Source organism: Nothobranchius furzeri, chromosome 4 (genome assembly GCF_043380555.1).
Source record: "Nothobranchius furzeri strain GRZ-AD chromosome 4, NfurGRZ-RIMD1, whole genome shotgun sequence".
Lineage (NCBI taxonomy): Eukaryota > Metazoa > Chordata > Actinopteri > Cyprinodontiformes > Nothobranchiidae > Nothobranchius > Nothobranchius furzeri.
The window spans coordinates 55,007,041-55,030,088 of record NC_091744.1 but is presented as its reverse complement, the minus strand read 5'-3'; the positions used below and the strand labels follow the sequence as shown (position 1 = coordinate 55,030,088).

The 23,048-nt window shown below is 39.5% G+C and overlaps 1 protein-coding gene across 1 annotated transcript; it reads right to left on the bottom strand.

Moving 5' to 3' along the window:
• Positions 1–19,426, bottom strand: ckmt1 (creatine kinase, mitochondrial 1). The gene is made up of 9 exons (XM_015963867.3): positions 19,057–19,426; positions 16,530–16,728; positions 14,240–14,335; positions 12,290–12,511; positions 10,042–10,127; positions 5,680–5,803; positions 5,065–5,199; positions 4,649–4,774; positions 1–154 (listed from the first exon to the last, which is right to left on the bottom strand). Exons 1-9 carry the CDS (start codon positions 19,200–19,202, stop codon positions 41–43), a joined length of 1,248 nt encoding a protein of 415 aa, XP_015819353.1. The 5' UTR covers positions 19,203–19,426; the 3' UTR covers positions 1–40.
• Positions 19,427–23,048: the final 3,622 nt, after the last annotated feature.

Genomic DNA, 23,048 nt, shown 5'->3' with positions numbered 1-23,048 from the left:
CCCATAGGTCTGTCTGTGTGCAGGGATGAGGGATCAGTGACTACTTGAACTGCTTGATGGGTGGGGGCACCTTGATGTCCTGGCCTCTCTCCAGTCTCTTCTCACACTCAATTAGGTAGTTGACTCCATCAACCACTGTCTGCACCAGCTGGACCTAAAGGGAGGGATGCGTCATGTTTAGTACAGAGACCTGTTCAGCAAACGGAAATCATCAGTGAGACACAAAAGCCTTAAAGCAGTCTGAGCACACGACCTTTAAGACCAGACTCAGGGCCAACAGCTGCAGATTAAAACAAACCGCTAACCCTGAACTCATCCTACAATATGAACAATTACCACTTTTAAAATAAGACGAAAAGCACCTTTCACATGCCAAACAGTTCAGTATGAAGCTGCATAGACTTAATGTACTTAATGATCAACTCAGTACATTTACATGATCCTTTAAGCACGCTCCTTTGGTTCAACGTGTAATCTAAATCTGAATCTGGCCAATAAAACACGTCTAATATGAGTTGTAGATTTAGATTTTTAAATTTTAAATTCTAAATTAATCATGAAGGAAATGCGTAAAAATAAAAATGACTATTTTTATTTCGGTCTCAAATGTTTTATTTGAAGAAACACAAACTTTGAACAGTGAATCAGCACCATTGCTCCTGCACATTAAAATCACCCATCCACATTCCTTACTGCCCCCACCCTCAGCCCTCCTGTGGGACGATGAACGATGGATGACCCAACAGCTCTTAGCAACACACAAAACGTACAACATACATAGTCACACAATGGTACACAACAGGAGACCCAAACACTACAGGTATTTTAGCCTATAAGTCATGTACCATATAGCATCGTCACACACAGGTGGTAGCGTGATCAAGGACGTCACAAGGACACATATGTACAGAAGCTCTTTTCGTGAGTCACAAACAGCGCCGTCTCATTTTGAATTGAATACATTTCTCCAAACATTTGAAACTGAGACACAAACATGCCAGCAGTCTAGGTGCTGCCACAGACCACGACTCAAGGCTCACAGGCCGCAGAAACACAACAAAAAAACTGATTTTTGTTGTAAACATTCATAACTGAATGCAGGTCAAGTAATTAGTCCATTAGATGACTAAAGTTGAGCAACATGAAATCAACCAATATAACCTGATTTTTTTTCTTCATGTGACGTTATGTACCTTGATGCTCGCGTGCCACTGCCTACTCTACAGGTTGAGATTGTATCACTTGTGTTTAGTTTGGTAGCTTAAATGACCATAACTCTGCAACCGTTAACGCTTAAATGGATTCTGAAAGCTGAGGACCAAAGCTCGTCATTGAGAATGATGAGTATGATGGTAACACCATTTTCTGTCTGAGGGCAGAAATACACACAGTCAGAGAACAACAGGCAGCAGACAGAAAGATGCATGTGTAAATGTGTAAAAGACTAAGGAACTGATTATGGACTTTAGGAAGCAGGCCCCACCTCCTACTCCTGTCACCATAAGAGGGGCTGACGTTGAGATCGTTGAGGACTACCGGTACCTGGGTGTCCACTTGGACTGTAAACTGGACTGGACTAAGAACACCAATGCTATCTTCAAAAAAGGACAGAGTCGGCTTTTTCTTCTGAGGCGGCTCAGGTCCTTCAATGTTGGGAGGAAATTGCTGACCATGTTCTACCACTCGGTGTTTGAGAGCGTTGTGTTCTTTGCAGCTGTGTGCTGGGGCAGTGGGGTGAAGATAGCTGATGCCAACCGGCTGAACAAGCTGATTAGAAGGGCTGGGTCTGTCCTAGGTATTAGACTGGAGAACCTGGAAGAGGTGTCTGAGAGGAGAATGCTAAAAAAGCTTCTCTCTATCATGGACAACCCCTCCCACCCATGCACGCCCATCGAAGCACACGCAGCAAAAGACTCGTTGCCCCGAAATGCAGGAAATCCTTTGTACCAGTGGCAATAGGATTGTTTAACTCTTCCTCACCCTATAGGTGATTCTCCTAATACTTTTACCTAGGTTATTCTGTGCCCTCACCGACTGTGCAATATTACCCAAGAGTTCTGATTGTAAATATGTTTTTATCCCCCCATCATATCATATGCTTCTACAAACCCTTATTCTATTACACAATACTTTAATCACTTTTGTGAATCGCCTGCACCGACGGCTTAATTACTTATCCACAAGGATGCAGTCATGTATTTAATTATTGAGATATGCGATTGTTTGTTTTGCACTATCCTAAATGGTACTACTGTAGATCATTTTTTTAATGTATATATTGTATATCATATTTCTATTTCACCTGTTCCTTTGTCTCTCCGTCTGCTTTGAGCATGTACATGACACAAGAATTTCCCTCGGGATAAATAAAGTTGTTCTTATCTTATGATATTTACTGCTGTAAATAACACTGTAGACATGTGAATACTGATGTATTATATACTGGGACTTGCACACAAAGTTCAAGACTTTTCAAGGTCTGGAAAACAACGTATCTACAGAGTGTGCAGACACCCTGATAAAAGACAGGCCTAAGTTTGCCAAACACGTCAATGAAGGAATAATGATAGAATAAATAATTGTTTAAGTTAGTTTAAGCTTCATTTTATCCAAGACAGAAAATCTAATCTTTGTTTTTGACTCATTTCCTTTGCTTCCTCAACATCACAGCTATTATTACTACTGTCCTTGTTTTTCCTTTTATTGGTACAAGTGAGCAGTGTTGGGAAAGTTACTTTTAAAAAGTAATTAGTTATAGTTACCAATTACTTTGTCAAAAAAGTAACTAGGTTACTTACAGAATTACAAGATTATAAAAGTAAATAATTGCCAAGAAAAAATAACTACTTAGTTACTTTTTTCATTAAAGAATGCAAGAAAAATGGGTTAATTGAACTTACTTAATTTACTATAAATGACTACAATAGTGAAATATAAATGACTCGTGACTGGAACATAACAAAATGTGTGTCAAAATGTTTTCTATAAACCTGAATAATTTAAATAAATAAGCACTTAACAGGAGGAACTACTAACAGGAACATTACACTAATCTAGACTATTAAAACTCCCCGTCTCGGTCACTGAGGTCAGCCAACCAGTTTCTCCTGGAGGTGCCGAGAACAAAGAGAAAGCTCAGGGGTGATAGAGCTTTCTCAGTAGCAGCTCCAAGGTGAATGCACTCCCAATTCACATTAGGATGGTTTTGTCACTGTCAGGTTTTAAATCACTTTTAAAGACTCATCTGTTCTCAGTTGCTTTTAATTCAGTTTGAGAATGCATCTGTTTTTAGTAGCTTTTATGTCAGTTTGATATGTTTGTTTTCATCATGTTTTTACTTTGTGATGAATTTTTTATCTTATTTTTAGAATTTTTAGGGAACTTCTGTTTTTTTTGGCTTGTTAAGCACTTTGGTCAGCTTTTATGCTGTTGTAAAGTGCTTTATAAATAAAGTTGACTTGACTAAAAGGTCACTGTGTGATATTTGACATCAGCTAAAATTTAAAATTGCAAATAGAAACACCTGTAAAGGTTCCTGAGCCTTTAAATGGTCTTTCAGTCTAGTTAAATTACAGAAAAAAAATGTAAATTTGTACAGTATTTTAATTTTTTCAGCTTCACATAATTGTGTGTTTTTAGCAGCATTTCTGTTGCGGGTAATCTAGTAACGGTTAAATAAATAAATAAATCCTTTAAAATGACACTAGAAGAGGCACAGATCTGATGGAGGACTTACATTTACTAACATGGGTCAGACCCAACCACAGAAGAGCTGAAGCTGGGTGGTGAACACACACAGGTAGTTCTGATAACACCTGAGCTCCATGACGTCTGAGACTGATGCATCAGTGTTACAGCGGGACTAAAGACATGATCAGAAACAGGTTACAGCTGGATGATCTAGGAAGGTAGAAGATCAGGACGTCTGAGCGGTGAACAGGTGAGCGGACCTTCGGGACGTCCCGCTGTCACGCTAAGAAGGGCGTAAACTATTCATCACGTCTTCCTCGTTCTTCACGGGCCGTGATGCGTTTGTATGAAAACATCTGCCTCTTTAGCCCCTGATCAGCTGATGACAGCTTCAACACACCGCGCTGCTTAACGCATACATTGTCTTATCAGTAACAGAAACAACGTTTTGATAAAAGAAGACGGTAATTAATTAGTTTGCTCGTTACTGAAAGAAATATTTTTTTTATTAACGTGGTTATTTTAAACGGTGTTATTCCCATCATTGCTCTGTTGTGTCTACAGAATGCAGCGACTGAGACGGTGAGGGTCCCCGCCCACCAGGCCGATCATCATCGTGTTTGTAAGAGAGTTACCGACACCTCTCTCTCCCTGGCTGCAGCTGAAATGTGGCGTTCAGAAAGCCTCACACTGTTGCTCAACGTTCGTCAAGCACATAGTAATGCACAACCTTCCATCCCCAGTAACGGTAACGGCGTTGCAACGGCGGGAAAAGTAATTAATTAGATTATTCCGTTACCCAAAAAAAAATGCCGTTACTTTAAACAGCGCTACTCCCATTACTGCATGTGAGATTGGACTATGATGACTTAATGATGACAACTTTTATTCCCTGTACCCATTTCTTATTAGATACTATGAATCTCAAGCCAAAGCTGGACAGGTGAAAACTTCCTACCTCCGACTGTCCCAGGCGATCTAGGTTGGAGATGTCAAACACACCACCCACTGCAGCAGTGTCCACACCGCCTGTCCCTCGCTTCTGCAGACGCAGGTTATCCAGGATCTTACTGAAGCGGGGGTCCTGGAGAAAAATTATTACTCTATGAGTAGTAGGTATCTGAAAGTATCCAAGTACTGACAAACAGCCAGGCCTTCAGAGATCTCCTCAGTTATCTCTGACATAATGAAATATTTGATGGATTGGTTTTAACCTGTGATTGGTAAAGTAACTGCTAAAAAAAAAAGATTCTCCATATTTGAGTAATATTAGACATGGTACAGTCAGATCAAATTATGTGAAATATTTATAATCAGCTGCTTGTCAGATGGTCCTTGTGTTAGAATCTCTAACCGTCGTTGTGCTTTAGTCACCTTGCTCAGTAGGGGCAGTTTGACGTGGACTCCAGCTCTGAGTCCTGTTCCCAGGTTGGAGGGACAGGTGAGGATGTAACCGAGCCTCTCATTCCACATGAACTCCCAGCCTCTCTCCTGGATCAGACGCTCAACCTGAGATGCAGCCAATCAGAGTCAGCACTTAAATAAAGATTTATGTCAATGCTCTTCATCTCTTTGGAAAGCGAAACACAAAACGTGTAGGATGGACATCTGTTCAGAGATGTTGTTGAGCTTGTTGTTTACTCTTTCATAAGTGTGGACCATCAAAAGCATAAATAAACAATTTACGAGACCATGTTTGGACGGATTCCTCTGCATGTCTGTCATCGCAGTCTTAGATGCAGAAGGAGGATTTGTGTCAGCTGTTTTTAGGTTTTAGGTATTTTTAGTGTAAATGCAGCAGATCCACAGTGTGCTAATGCTAACCCTGCAAGACCTCATCTACATCAAGCTGGCCTGCAGCGCTGCACTGCACACTCACAATCATTCAGCCATTATTACTCACACAGAATAATCTTGGAAAACAATAAACGTTAGTCCTTCCTGGGTTCGCCCAGCACACCTTCAACGATCAGTCAACCTGAAACGTACCTCCTTGAGGCCTCTGCAGAACCGGTCAAACACTCTCTTCATGTTGCCCCCCTTCTCCATGGAGATGACTCTGGTATGATCCTCCTCATTGATCCAAATCAAAAAGGTCTTCTCATTGTTGTGCCTGCATGGAGGAAAGTCATTCTGTTAGTGAACTGGTCCTGATGCTTGTACAGCCACATCGGTAAAGAACCCTTCACAGAACATCTGACTGCTGCAGGAACTCCAAAAACACAGACCTAATGAACGGTGCTGTAAACCCATCAGATTTTCCACTTGCTCTCATCTCAGGCACAGAAAAGGTGACTAATCAGTTCCCCAGTGACCACATTTCTTAATGCTTTCCTCGTGCACATATCAGTTACACTCTATTAAATAGCCTTCCTTCTTATAGTGAACCCTTTGGCTTCCTTCTCATTTAAGTTGTATCAAATCTTAAAGCAAACAAAGCATTTTTATAAGTATTGACCTAATTTTTGTTTGAAACTGAATAATGGGAGGAGACTGAGCAAAAGAGTGAAGGATCAAAGAAAATATGGTACAATTAATGACCTACAAATAAGAAATACAAAAGGAAAGGTGGTTTAAAGGGGACATATTATGACTTTTGTAAAGTTATAATAGTTCTATGGTCGATAAAAACCACGTTCATGAAGTTCTTTGAACTAAATCCCTCTCAAATAAAGCAATCTCATACATTGTATTCTTGACATTTTCAGCCCCTTCCACAATGAGCCTTTTCAGGACTCTGTCACAAGAAAACAAGCTGGAGCTGGCCACGCCCTCCCATTGTCCAATAGGCTGGTATGAGGTGAGGAGCTCAGATATTCAGGAGGGGCTCTGAGTAGAGCCGCTGCTCCTCCAGAGTTGACAGGTGGTGGTGGGCGGGTCCTAGGGATGCACTGACAATTTGGCCACTGACATTTTTTTGACCGAAAATGACCCAAAAGTGCATTTTTGGTGTTTAGTGTAACACCTACCTCACTGAAACAACACAGCCGAAACAGGTCGTCAGGTGAACCCCATTTTGTTTCATCTTTCTCCATCCTTATGTGGCAACTTGCTGTTTGCTCTATAAAAATCATACATTTGTACTGATTTAAAAAGTAAAGTTTTTCCCCTTTTAGTAATGCTGTTTTATTACGATAGCTGGAATATTTATACCAATCATGTGACTCACTTTTACTTTCAGTTTCACATGGCTTTTTTTTTTGTTTCTTTTACTTTTCCGCTACGTCTGTCACTATTAGCGGTGTTTTTACCATCCTTTCTACACCCACCATGTTCTGGATACGGTAAAATAAGCTTTGGATCCTGTGTGTGGATCCAGGTTATTCTGATGAAGCACACAGAAGCGTCGCTTTCTTTCTCACTGGACAAGTGAATATCTTCATCAAAGGATGAATATTATTAATCCGAATCAGAGTCAGCCATTACCAAAGAGCTTCGTCAACAATGAACAGACCAGTCTGTGTAGTAAGTTTGTCCTCTCTAATGTATAACATTCACCCTCTGTAAGCTCCGCTTGCCTCCTCTCCGCACTCGGGAGCGTCTAGATGTGGGGCAGTTTTCAAACTCTATAAACTCAGAATATTTCAAAAGGAACCCCCGAAAGTGTTGCTCAGATTGAAGTTACGCATCTCCATCATCTTATGGTGTAAAGTAATAACTTTATGAGGGATTATATTTGCAGCTGTGGCTCGTTAAACTCAATATTGTGACTTTGGCACTTAAAGGGTTAATTTTACTATTAACAGGCCTTCTGTTTTAAGCCTGTACATTTATAATTTATTGTTATTTAATGTACACACGTGGGGTTAAGTAAAATTTTTGTAGTTAATTTGTATTGTGCATTGTCTGTGCTAAATAAATACTTTCATGGTTTTGTAATTGATTTATTGCAATGTCTTGATTTTAGTGAGGTTAGTACACATCATAGCCATAAATGCTATGGTTCTAATTATTGACACAATCATTTCTTTAGGTGTTTTGGTTTTCAGCCAAGATTTTTCATTTCGGTTCATCCCTAGAATAGAATATACTTGAAACTAGGGCTGCTCAATTAATCGAATTTTAATCACAATTACGATCTGAGTTTTGAACGATTATAAAAACAAAACAAGCCGATTATTTGCTCCTCCCACTTGCGCTGCCCTGAGTTGCACATGAAGCGCTCCTCCCACAGTGTTGCCAACTTATTGACTTTGACGCTATTTCCAACAGCTTTTCAGACCCCCTTCGAGACTTTTTAAATCTTAAAAGTACCTAGCGAACACCTCAGAAACATCTCTTATAACCCTTAGCTACTTTCTGGATAACTGTTGTTGACATTTCCTGCAGGTTAGCTAAACACTCCGCCTGCGCTCCCGACCGTTCTTCACAACATTAGGAAAGGGAATGATGTAGTGATGTGTCAGTCGCTAAAGAAACGGCTCTCAGAGCCGGCTCCCTGTTGGATTAACCAAAGCGAGTGACACACACCGTACCTGCGGGCTCCTGAGCCGCTAAAAACGGCTAAATGTGCACGTGCAGCGTGCTAAACACACGTGCATCTTGCCCCTGATTGCTGAGACCGGGTTGGGGGGTGCAGCTGTGGTTGGGACAATTATTACATTAACTGATGGACTTGTAAATAAATAGTTTATAAATAAGGAAGAAAAAAGTTCCTCATGCTGATAAATAATAACTAATCTCTCTGAGGACACGGTGCTAGTGCACTCTCCTACAGCACCTTGACACGACTCAATAAATGTTATGCAACATTTTGTAAACATGAATGTATTTGCATTTATTTGTTATAAATGCCACTGTGTCATTCTTGCTGTCAGTATTTGCAAGATATTGGTATTTGGGTCTGTACTGGTTAGACGTAAATGAGTTAAACCAAGGTCTATAGCTCTTAGGTCATAAACTATGAGCTATAAGTATATTGGTCTTTTTATACTGGGAATCAGGAGTTATTTTAGTGACCATCTTGTTTATTATTTCTTTTTGTCCTGATTGTGCCCTGAGCAATTTTATGACTGAATAAAAACAAATAAAATCAACATAAATTGAAAAATCGTCTTAATTAATCGAGATCTCAATGTCAGTCACAATAATCGTGATTATTATTTTTGCCATAATCAAGTAGCCCTACTTTAAACTCAATTCAATCCAAGTTCATTTATAAAGCGCCAAATCACGACAAGAGTCTTCTCAAGGACCTTCACACAGTAAACATTCCAATACAGGTCAGTTCATTAAGCCAATCAGTAAAAAGTTTTCTATGTAAGGAACCCAGCAAATCTACAGCAATCCTCATACTAAGCAAGCATGTAGCAGCAGTGGAGAGGAAAACTCCCTTTTAACTAGAAGAAACATCCAGAGGATCCCACATTGATCCCACAGATGGAAAATTCACTTAAAAATAATAACAAAGGTACATACACAAAGGCAGTAGTCTAGTATTGTAACCTTCGACCACTAAAAACCACATATAAAAAATGAAAAGGCTTGGGTTCCAACACTGCAGCATACTGCAAGAGATACACAATTTAAGTAGGGGGTTACATGCTAATTTTCCTTATTGTGACATCACAATAGGGGACTCGAAATGGTGTTAGGCACATAATACCTTAAACAAAACACTGACAGAAACAGGTGGAGGTTTTATTTTTAACATTTAGAGTGTTTATAGAGGCAGTTGAGGCCCATATAGCAGACAGCATCTAATATTCAAAAAGTCAGATTTGCATAAATAACCTATAGCAGAGAGGATTCATAAGTAAAAGTATATAAAAAAGAATAATATATAATGGGGGTAAAGCAAAAGCAAGAGAAAACTAAAGGGAAAGGGTACAGCTGAAAGAAGAGATGATGAGGAGAGGGATAAGAATGTGAATTATTAAGGGGAGTTAAAATAGGCTGGTGGAGGAAACAAGGAGCCAGGCTGATGATTGATTTTGGCTTTCTGACGAACCGAACTGGGTTTTCTCCTCTCAGCACCAGAGAAATGACACTCCTGCACAACAATATTAAGGTAAAGCTCACTAAAAAGGTCTCTGTTTAAATATTTCTTTAATATGAATGATTTATCACATTAAATGTTGAACAGACAACACAATATTTGTATTGGCAAACATTACAACAACATACAGTGTAGTATCAGTGTAGAAGTGTTGGTTAAACATTGCTTAAATCATTTCTTCTCCAATATTTTATTTTTTGCTAAAAGCAAAAGAATTAAAGGTTTCTCTATTAGCAAAAGAAAGTGGGCAAGTGGCCTAAAGACAGACTAGCGGATTACAGAGAAACCACCAGCCCATCCAAATAAAATGGATAAAAATGTATATGGGTTTGAAAATCCTAACAACTGCTTACCAAATACCACGAGCATCTGGCCAGTCACGAGCCATGCCTGCACACGTCAGGAGGGGGGACACAGGCTTATCAAACAGGAAGTGGTCCTACAGATAAAAAAAACACTTTAAACACGACGTGGATGGGAACACTGGTTGGTATCTGTTAGGCTAAACAAACAAACATAGTTTGTTTTAAGTACATTAAAGCTCAGTTTTGAAATGTAAAAGTTATAAATAATTACTATCTTACCAAAGTAAGTGGCCTCAGTTTGGAGAAATAGAATTTACATCCAAAACAACAGATGAGCTAATGGCTAGCCTGAGCACAGCCAAGAACAAAGCCGATTGCTGCCACCATGAAACAGTTCACAGGTCTCATTTACAAAACTTTGTGTAGAAGTCTTACTAAAACTCTACTTAAGCTCAGCAAAAAAATAACTCATGCAAAGTAGGGGTTGTATCAACTTGTCGACTAGTCAACTTCACTACTCTAGTCGCTGTCACGTTATAACGACCGACAAGATGCAGTCCTCGGAAAAGACAGCAGGTGGCGAGCCCCTGCACGTCAGGAGGCAACGCGCTGTGCCAGAGCGTCGGTACTGACACCCACCGTAAAACAGACATTTGACCGAATTGTGACCTTTACCCTCTTGCAATTTAACCTTCCCCTCACCCCCATCCTAACCTTAACCAGCTTGCGCATGCAAAGCTTTGATCGTTGACGCGATCCAGACATCTGCGTCCTGAGCACGGCCACAGTAACGTTATCAAATTAGGTGTCGCCACCTCAAAAACTAATTTAACACGCGATCGTTCATGTCGGCTCATTTCCTTTTATGTTTTCTGTCTTTTATTTGTGCCTGATGCTTTTTGCTGCTGTGGAGCCGAGCGCATCACCTGTTTTGTCCTCTGGTGACCAGCTCACCGGTGCGGCCGGCGAGCACTCCGCTGTTTTTGCGGTCGGTAGATCTTTTAGAACTGCAGTTCAAAGGTAACTCATAAGGTGAATATATATGAACCCAGGTAGCAGTTTTTCTTTAGGATTGAGAGGAGATGCAGGAAGATAATAAACAGACAGGACAGAAAAATAGTCAAATAAAAACAAGTTAGTTTTTGTACCTGGTGGTTGCAACAAACAGACACCATTGAAGGTAATCAGAAGTGAGGAACAGAAAATGAAATAATTATTTTATTGTTTAGAGCAGCAGGAACTCCGAGAGGCTGCAGGCGCATCAGTGAGTTTGCGGCCGCTGCGCAGGGGGAGGGGGGAGAGGGCTGAAGCAGGGAGAAGGGGGAGAGGGCTGAAGCAAGATGCAGAAACTACCGATGTTAAAAGAGATGTTTAACTTAGAAAATGTGGGCGCAATTTTAATTGTCAAAAACTCCAGCGAACCAACCAGATCTGTTGCATTTTACTGGTAACCAAGGCAACCGAGAGGTCAAGAAACACAATTTCAGTTGGAGGCAAAGAGGAAGAAGACAATAGTCATGGATCCAAAATGGCATCATTAAGGTGCTCAGTGGTGACTGAGACAGGGGCGTTTCCAGAAAAATTTGATAGGGGTGGCCAGACGGGGGCCAAAGAAAATTTTGGGGTGGGACACCAAATTGGTCCTTGTGGTAACTCTGGGAGAGTTTAGCCTGTGGCAAAGTGTTGCACTGGTCCTTTATTCGTTTTACTTAAAAAAAACAGTACGAAAGCAAAATATTGAACTTACATTTTACAAACACAAACATTTCAGAAAAATTCATTGCAGTAATTTAAAATGTTCTTTCAAATTTTATTTTAAAATGTATTTTTTTAGTTTAATTAACCTGTTCACAAAATACTATGAAGATAAAAACCTTTTTAAAATGGTGAGCAGCAGAAACACGTGTTTTTTAATTCTGATTATTTCTTTACTCATTAACTGTATTATTTTTATTTTCTTTTACAATTACATCTTTAATAAATAAGATCAATTTATGGTTTGAGTGAACATTAATATGATTTATTAACACTGGCTTTTGCTGGGGGGCCAGCAATTTTTTAGGGCCACCCCTTGGGGGCGCCATTGGACTCAGATATTCCAGCTCTAAGCATAATATTTAATTAGACTTTAGTCTTTAGGCTGGAACAGGCCGATTTCAGGAAACCCGAGACTGGTCAACATCTGCAGGTGCACTAGGACTGCATGGTTCCGGCGGGTCGGCTCATCTAACACCGGGCCCATTTCAGCAGATAGATCTAAGCTTAATCAGTTGAGCAGTATGTGTGCCTCCCTTACATCAATGAGCTGCTGCTGCTCCTTCTCTGTCATCTGGGTCAGGCTATAGTATCTCCCAGTCAGGTCGCCCTTCAGACCAGCCAGGGCATCCACCACCACTCTTTCCACTTCCCTGCGCTCAGCCCGGGTGCAGGCAGGGGGAAGGCTCAGCCCGCGGATACTGCGGCCTGTCCTCACCCTGGACGACAACACGTAACGGTCATCAAACTGGCCTGAATGAATCTGAAACAAAAACATGTAAGGAAATGGATTCATTTAAAGGTGGAAGAAAGTATCTGGTGGATGAAAGCTTCAGGTAAATGACATCATACGTATGGGATTATATTACTGTATTTAATTTAGTACAATGAAAATTAAACTAATCTGTTGTAAAACCTTGGCATGGCATAATACGTGTTAATATTAAATGAAACAAATCTAAATACTGACAAACTAAGTGCATCAACACTGACCGACTGATAATTAAGATTGAAAGCAGCAGCAAGGTGCTGCAAACTAAATCCACCTGCTAAAAGAATCATTGGGAGTTTGAACTCTCTACAGTGGACATGATCACATGTAAAATAATGATGTCAACAGAGAACACCACAGTGGAGACATCTGACCACAATGCAAACCTACACAAGAAGACTAACAACACATCAGCTAAACTGGAAACCTGCTAACAGTTGAGCACTGGTTTGGAGTGGGGTAGACCGATATATCGGGCTGATATTTACCGTTTTTATACATTGGTCGATATTTGTCCTTAGTAAAGCCGAATTAAAGTCAGGCACATCTTTGGGGAAACTGCTGTTGCAGAATTTTATTTAAATTTATTTTTACATTTACTAATAACATCTGCACAATGAATACACTAAATCAACTTTATTTAGGTGTCTGACTTTAACACTGAGTGGTGCACAAAGCTAAGATTTACTAGTTGATTAAAATCAGAGTTCAAAACTGATTCAGCTTCAGAAATGTTGTGCATCAACTATGTTATTAGTGTCATTTTAACATGAAAATAAGATGGAAAATGTCTAGATATCAGCCATAAAAACTGGCCCATAAAGACTGGCAGTACATATCGGCAATCGGCTGGCCATGTCGGCATTGATAATAGAAAAACTAATATCGGTCAACCTCTAGTGTAGAGGGATGATACTTTGGACTTGCTTCAGTCACTGAGCATGAATTCTGTTTTATATCAAAGTGGATATAGAATCAAATATGAAGCCATCTGTTCAACAGCCGAAGCTTGGCTAGAATGAGGTCACCCAACAGGACAATGATCCCAAGCACAGTAGAAAGCCTGAAAAGCACAGGGCCTCATCAGAACACTTCCTACACTAAAACCAGCAGAATAAAAGTATAATTTATTTATGCATCTTTGTTCCCCCTCCAGATGATTCCTAGGTAAGTGGCTTCAGCTCCTTCTGCCCAACAGCTGATGCAGCAGAATACACACTCCTTCTAACTATGCTACAAAAGATTAGCATCCAGCTAGATTAGTGGAGTAGGAGTTAACACAACTACAACCTCTAACTACCAATCAAATGATAAAACACACACACACACACACACACACACACACACAAACACACACACACACACACACACAGACACACACACACACACACACACACACACACACACACACACACACACACACACACACACACAGGGCTGATCTCATCCACTGGAAATGAAGAGAAAGGTTTTGGGTAAGTTTAAACAAAGAGTTGTATAATGACATCATTTTATTCTTATTACATAATGGATGAAATATAAATGTCTCTCTTCCAAGGTCGTGTGACCATGTCTGTGTTACCACCATTCCTCTGTGGCTCTATAGGAGCTCTATCACTGCATCACTCCTCTACAGCTGTACCTAAGAACACTGCAGCTGTGACAACAAACCAACAAAAACAACTCTTTCCATACTTCAAAAATAACAACTTCTGGTACCTTGCTGGAGTCTAGGTCAGTGGGATGTTTCATGACACAAGGGTCGTAGCCATTGTGCCTTTCTTTGATAATAGGGTCCAACAAGTCTGCAAACACCTAAAAAGAGAAACAGAATTAAAAAGGTGGTACAGACCAATGCAGAAGAATGGTTAAGTCCTCTAAGGGACTTTTCAGCACAGAACTGGAGATGCTTGCCAACCCCAATATGACACTTTTTCTTTAAAACAGAAGTAATCATTTCCACATTTGTCTTCATTTAAATAACTAGTTAGCACTGGTTCTGTAAAGGACACTAACCAAATCACAAGTTATCAATCTGTCAAACAGCTCAGATTAGGTAGGTCAGTGTCATAAAACAAGTCATTGGGGTTAAATAGTTGTGATGTGGTAACTTCAGTTTTATTAGGATTCTGTTCATCAGGTCCTGCAGAGTAAACGTTCAGTTTTAGGTACTGACTGTATCAAGAGGTTACAGCATCTTTTTCAGTACTTGCACTGAAAAGTACTTCAGTACTTTCTCTAATGTAAACCACCACGGTTCATATATAGAATTTATCAGTTTGCCAGAAAGAAAGGAAATCACTGTTACACCTATATCTAAATAAAAATTCAACAAAACAAGTGTAAAGCTGAGTCAGCAGCAACACTACATTCTTCATGGCTAATAAAGGACAGTGTGTCATATCATGTTTCTGTGTGTGTGTGTGTGTGTGTGTGTGTGTGTGTGTGTGTGTTTGGAAATACAGGAGCTGTTAAAAAACTGTAGACATTCTGAAAATTATGACACCAAATTGGTCATTTTTAGGCCAACAAATCAGAACCAAATTAACAGCTGATGTCTCAACAGCACATAGTCTTGAGATATTCCACCAAAGTTTGCTACTAAAGCAGAAATCTAGTTCATCCACAAATATTCTAAATCATTCTTGCACACTGGTATGGAGCATTGGTGTGTGTACCACTATATACTATCTACATCATTATAGGTGGTGCTTAAAATGTACATTTGCTAATTCTGTCTCCCTCTTTCTTTGGTTAACAATCATGATCCATTTTCTGTTCAGGGTCACGGGACCTAGACATATACAACCACATACACACACACACACACACACACACACACAAACACACACACACACACACACACACACACACAAAAATACACACATGCACACACACACACACACACACACACACACTCATGCACACACACACACGCTCATGCACACACACATACACACACATGCTCATGCGCACACACACACACGTGCGCAAGCACACACATACACACACACGCTTGCTCACACACACACACACACACACACACACACACACACATGCACACACAAACACGCACACACACACACACGCGCGCATGCGCAAGCAAACACATACATACACACACACGCTTGCTCACACACAAACACACACACGTTCACACACACACACACGCTTGCTCACACACACACACACACACACACCTACACACAAACGTTCACACACACATGCACATACACACACACACACCCACACCCACACGTGCAAGCACACACATACAGACACACACACGCACACACACATACAGAAATGTGCACACACACACACACACACACACACACACACACACACAAAAATACACACATGCGCGCACACACACACACACATGCTCATGCACACAGACACACACAAGGTACTGCAAACTCCACTTAGAAAAGTCCCACTGAAGATTTGAACTTGCAATCTTCATGTCAGAAGACAACAGTGAAAAGAACATTTTGTAAAAAAAAACAAGAAACTTTATTTTCTAAGCTGGCAGCAGACGTGTTAAGGTTAATCACGTCTGAGTAACAAATGATTGCTTCAGACAGACAGAGAGGGGTTCTGCGTTAGGGTAAACCAATATATCTGTCGGCCATATACTCTACCTCATAAGTAAAGCCGATTTAAAGTCAGGCACATCCCTGGGCATCTGTGCTGCAGAATTTAATTCAAGTGTATTTTATGTTCCTGAATAACACCTGCTTTAATAAATGCTCTAAAAAAGATTTCCAACTAAAATGTATTTTATTTAACAGTTTTGACTATTACTTGGTCAGTTTACTGATTTGTTTGATTAACTTTAGGTAGATGTCTGATTTTAACACTGAGCAGTGTACAAAATAGATATCTGTCATGAAAATCAGAAGCACAAATTAGCCATCAGCTGACCTTTACATATCGGCAACGATAATAGAAAAACTAATATCGGTCGACCTCTATTCTGCGTGTTCAAAACATGATGATGTCTGACCTCATAAGACTCCTCATCTCCTGCCACCATGCCCACAGTCTTGATGAAGGGATGCCCGGGGTTGTCCACGCCGGTCTGGATGGCTTGGTCCAGTGTGTATCCGTTAGGAGTGGTTTTATCACACAGCTTGGCATAGATGGCAGGTGTCAGATTACTGGCCATGCAGTTATTGTGTTGGCGCAGGTCAGGGTACTCCGAACTGCATAAATAGAAATGGGAGATAAAAAAGAGCTATATTGATCTAAAGACAATTAGTGTTGGTGTGGCTCTCATGGGACTGTGCTCTTGAAGCTGCACACTAAGGAACTTTTTACATGGCTTGTGTGTAGGCAACAGAAACAAGCCTGTGGCCTGCTACACCACACCTTTAGCAAACAAATCCAACAAACCCATTAGCTCCTGCGGGAGAAAGTGGCATGAGACTAATCTGGAAAGGTTCTGCAACAGAAAGGGCATACATCTACAGAAGACACTGAAAGAGCTAATCATTTAAAGCTGAATACAGGATTGTGCTTCTTTTAGCTGAATAAAAATGAAGACTAAACATGGTATTTCAGGTAAGCATTTGGACCTTCAGGAAAAAAGGTGAATGCTGTCAAAAGCACAAAACCTTTGCTCTCAATTAGGGATGGACTTGGCATCAATATCGGTATGGGCCAATGTTAGTCATTTTTTTAACATATCGGTATCGGTTTGATAAATAAACCTGGGCCGATATTAACAACGAGGGGGGGGGGGGGGGGGGCTGTAATTGTTTAGTCATGTGAAGAGTGAATGAAATCATCTCGGAACCATAAATGTGTGTGGTGTGTGTACATGATAATGTAAATTCGTTTTAATAATTTTCATTTTATACAAAATTGTTGATTTTAGGAGCGTCAGTATATTGGTATTGGCAAATATCGGTTATCGGCCATAACAGTGATCTTAACATCGGATATTGTATCGACCCAAACATTTCATTTTGGCGCGTCACTACTCTTAATATCCTACAAAAGGGTGAAAAATGAAACGTGGCTCAGATCACCTTGACAGACTAGAGTCATTGAGTCTCTCAGATCATAAGGCTAAGGCTCAAAATGACTCATTGTTTCTATTAACATAATCTCATAATGCGAGATGTTTTGAACAAATGCACACACACACACACACACACACACCACTTCATGCATTTAACTTCAATTGTACAGTCCTGAATCAATGAATTATGAGTGGTTAATTTAATTAAATGAGCAGAACACATTTGATTTGGAAGGGTTCTTCTGGTGTACAACAACGATTAAATGGCACAAGACTCTTAATTAGGTTAAAATGTGTGTTTCAGCGTGGTGAGTCTAAAAGAGTAGACCCACAGAAAGATGAGTTGGTTTCAGCACTTGAGTTATTTTGTAGGTTTATTACACAAAATACAACATTCCTCCTTTTTCTGCTACAAACTAATGTGGTTAGGTATAACGACCCTTGTCTTGAGTAAATCTGTTAAACTCAGTCTTTAACTGCACTGGTCTTCCAAGATGATCCTGCAAAATGATACCAGACACTTATGAGACCAAGTTTTTGTGTGTCCAAAATCACTTCTTCTTAGCCCAAAAGGGTTTGTGTGAGATTAGCTGACAGGAAATGACATAAAACAACAACAAAAAAAGATGTAGCCCACAGGTGATCTAACACAAACTGTGTACATGGTGCACATTTAATCACTGGCAAACGTCATAAACGTGATGTAATTACAATACAGCAAAATCTTTATGGTTACATTGGGCAACAATAAGACTGACTTTGTAACCGCAGGTGCTTTTGTGCATGGTCATTATAATCCAGCAGGGTTTGGTTTCTGAGCAGCAGATAATGTTTCCCTAATCTACATACAGTCAGGCTGATTTATTGCTGGTGCAGGTGTGTTTCTGAGCACGTAGGCTTTCTTTCTTTCTCCCGTACATGGAAATGAAAGTAGATTTATGACGTGTTTAAAATCTGGTTTATTGGTTGTTCTCTGACCTCATTCTGAGTACAACTTAAATAAGCAATCTGGTCTATTTGAACTCATGTATTAATATTCATTATGTGCGAATTTGTCATTCTGCATTCAACTTTTAAGACATTGCTTTATTAATGTCAGTTTGTTTCCGTTTCAGGTGTAAATCTTCTGAAATATAATATAATATAATATAATATAATAATTCTGGTAGAGGTGCAGGGCACTCTTCTTCGGGTCCTCGGGCCTTTGACCAGTAGACGCAGTAATATTCCATTAGCTAATATAAATAATTATAAATGATATATCTATTTGCTCATTACTCAGTAACAATGCTAAAATAACCTCAATATTATCATTATGACTTTTAATCATTTAAAAGCTAAACGTTTCTTCATGTTCCTTAACCTTCATGATTCACTGTACTTTATTGCTTTATTTCACAGCCGTTGAACACTAAAGCTCTCATTTTTCTGTAAAACAAGGTCAGCCTCTAGCTCAAACATTAAGAAATGTTCTGAACTGACACTCAGGCCGGAGGGACAACGTTACCTGGCGGGGTACCTCCTGCGCAGAGGTGATCCGGCGCTGGCGTGTTCCCGCTGGAGCAGAAACCCTGCCGCTACGGAGCCTCCCATCAGCGACAAGATGCCGATGTTTCGTTTGGAGGAAAGGATTCTCGAGAAGCTGCTGGCCATGTTGATTTTAATAGTGTTAAAGAGATGTTAATCCCACGGAAGGAGAAACGAACTGGGTTGGAGCGAAGGTGATGAAGAAAGAGCCTCTGATGGAATTGTGAGAACGTTTCAAGGAGGATCGTCAAGATGGATGGAGACACACGACACGGACCGGAAGCTACGCTAGGTTTCAAAATAAAAGCTCATGCGTGGAAACTTTCTGGACTCGGACTATTGTTGTGCATGTTTCTAATAATCTTGAAAGTAGCCTGATATGATGGTCTAAAGCGAACATTTTAGAATGATCGAAAACCTATATAAATAAGAGATAGGCTGCCATATTGCTTTGGCTCATACAGCAGGGACGATATGTTGTCTCCATCCGCCCATTCTAGTAGAGCCGATTTCAATACAGGCATGGGCAGCCTGGAGCCGCTCCTGAATTTTATATTAACGTATATTTACATTCCTGATAAACATCAAAAACATTACATTTAACTGACATTTCATATTTAATAATTGGAGTTATTAACTTTGGTTAAATTATTCTAACACAAAATAAGATTTAACTGTTAAATTCAGTTTAAAAAAACTGAATCATGTTCAGAAATGTTCTGTGTCTACTGATATTTCTGACATGTTTTAGTAAGTAAATAAGTTAGAAAATATCTAGATATCAGCTGTGAAAATCAGCAGCACATGTTGGCCCTCAACTGACCACGACATCTACATATTTGCATCTGTAACAGGAGAACCCATATCTTTAATGTAGATTGTGTATTACTGATATTATTGATTTTTGGATATCAGGTGAAATTTAAGAGCAAAAGATTAACACTCATTTATAGATTACTTTTGCTGTGAACTAGCAAAACGGGATTTAACTTGTAAAAAATCTGGTCTGCTTGATCAAAAAGATTAAATGATGCATTGCATTTTAGCAGAGGAGGTGACATCTGGGGGCATTTTTAAATTTAATTGAATACAAATCGACAATTTAAATTCTATTTTTCAACAACTGCTTAGAAACACACTTTACATGATGATTAACATTAATGTAGCTAAACATCACATTAGTCCAAAAGTAAATAAAAACATAAACACACCAGACCTTTTGGTGATGAAATCATCAACACAAGTGCTACTTCTGATTAATGGAAATTAAAGCAGGTGTTTCGAGTAAAACATTATTAAAAATCATTTAAGTGGGTGTGTGGGAGAAGATAAGATTCAGAACTGATATGCAGGAAAAGTAGGCTATCGTTTTTAAAAACCGTGTTTTGTTTTAAAATCGTTATTTTCTCAGTTTTTACTAAACATTTAGTATTTGACCATTTAAAACGTTTGATTACTGGGGGGTTGTTTACTACAGGAAGTCCAACACCTTATATTTGGGCTAACTTGATGGTGAGTAGGTGCGTGGCGAGCATCCATCATCAGTGAGGCTATGATTCACATCACATCAGTGAAAACGCTATAATACAGTTAGGTCCCCCACTGGTCCACTGTTTTCTATTTCATTAGACAGAAGAGCTTCTTCATCTGTTTCACACTGCATCAAGGTTACGCCAGTCATTCAAACCTGCGTTTACTTCCTCATTACGTCACGCATACTGGATTTAAAGTAAATAGTAAATGGCCTGTATTTGATATAGCGCCTTCTAGAGTTCTTGAAACCTAGTTCTTGAGAGAAAATTTTGGGGTGGAGGTGGAGCATTGAATAATTGGTCCTCCTTATGCTAACTCTGTCTGCCAGAGGCGGTACAATTAATCTAATACCATCCATCCATTTTCATCCACTTATCCGGAGTCGGGTCATGGGGGCAGACATCCCTCTCCCCAGCCACTTGGGCCAGCTCGTCTGGGGGAATCCCAAGGAATTCCCTGGCCAGGTGAGAGACATAGTCCCTCCACCGTGTCCTGGGTCTACCTTTAGGTCTCCTCCCGGTTGGAGTGCCCGGAAAACGTCGCCAGGGAGGCATCCAGGAGGCATCCTGACCAGATGCCCGAGCCACCTCAACTGGCTCCTCTCGATGTGGAGGAGTAGCAGGTCTACTCAGAGCCCCTCCCGAATGACCATGCTTCTCACCCTATCTCTAAGGGAGAGCCCAGTCACTCTTCGGAGAAAACTCACTTTGGCCACTTGTATTTGCGATCTCGTTCTTTCGATCACTACCCAAAGCTCATGACCATAGGTGATTAATCTAATACTAAACACTAAATTCATTTCACTAAAGTCCAAACACATTTGACCTCAAATTTGAGACACAAACATTTCATAAAAAGGCATTTCAGGCCGTTATTTGAACAACTTCAACATTGTATATATAAATATATATATGTATATATATACATATATATGTACATACATATATATATACACATACATATTTATATAACACATATATATATATATATACATTCATATTTATATATACATATATACACACACACACACATATATATATATATACATATATTTTTTTTAGAATTCTGGAGGAGTCTAATGGACATTACTGTCTTCGTTAAAACATCCACAAAAACGGGAAATTTACACTTTGAAAGTTATGAGAAGCAGCGACCTTTAAACATCTTCTAAATTATGATTCTTTCATTTACTCATTAAGTATATGCTTTTATTTCAATTTTAAACATTGGAGAATTAATTTGTTTGTGCAGACACAAATATGGTTTACTGGTGGGTGAGGCCAGTAATTTTTTTAAGGGCGGCCATGGGCCCCCTTGGGGGCACCCCTCAAAGGACAAACTCTTCAGCTGTCATAATTTTATTAGACTCAGCACCTGTGTGCACTGAACCATGCTTATCAAAAATAATAAAAGCCACCAAATCTAGAAGTGCATCCCAGATCAGAAATTCAACCACAACTACTGAAGAGCACGGCAAACAAGCTTTTATCCATTAGGTATGGTTTTTATAAAGAACATTTAAGTTAGAATTACTGAAGCACCCATATTGTTTTAGCTTTTTCCTACCCAGTTACATTAGAACAACCTAGACTTCAGGAGCCATCGACCCAACATTGTCATGTCATTTGGTCACATCAGATAATTGGTTGTATAAGTAGCACTTTAGCAAATGCACTTTCTGATAGCCTTTTGTGAACAAACCTGAATCTGCAAATACACAGCTTCTGTGGGAAAATCCAAGTACAAAGTTCACAACATGAACCAAATCCGTCCACCACGTGTTCCTGGACCAGTCAGAAGCTGCTGCTTCTATGCAGTTTATGCAGCTAAAATAATATTCAGCCACAAGTGAGAAAACTAGAAATAAAATACCACTTAAGGGCAATTTTACAAAGTTTGTCTTTAGAGCAAACAAATAAATAAAAGATAATATATATGCCTCAGCCTTAAACTGTTCCGCAATAACACTGAAAACTGTGCCAAAATGAGCTTGCTTTTGTTTGGTTAACGGTGCAGACTCATGTATTCATGAGTAGTTGTGTTATCAGACCGACAGCACAACCCTTGAAAAGCAGGTGAATACACAGAAACCATGTCACACTTCTCGATAAACCCACTTTAGTCCCTGAAACTTAAAAATTAATCTGGTTAAAGTTTCAATACACAGAACAACTGTTTGCTTTTCAATAAATTTAAAACAATAAATTTTATTTACAAAATTTAGGCAACATATTTACAACAGTTGGACATTCCCATTTCATTAAAAATATCAGTGATTTTATCAATATCAATAGATTCTATATGAAACTAAACAAATAAACAATATTGAAGTTAGACTATGACTTGACTGTAACATGTTACAATTCTTAATTAAAAAAATAAATAAAATGACATTATTTACCCAAATGTTTATTTTATAACAAAAAAAAAAAACAGGCA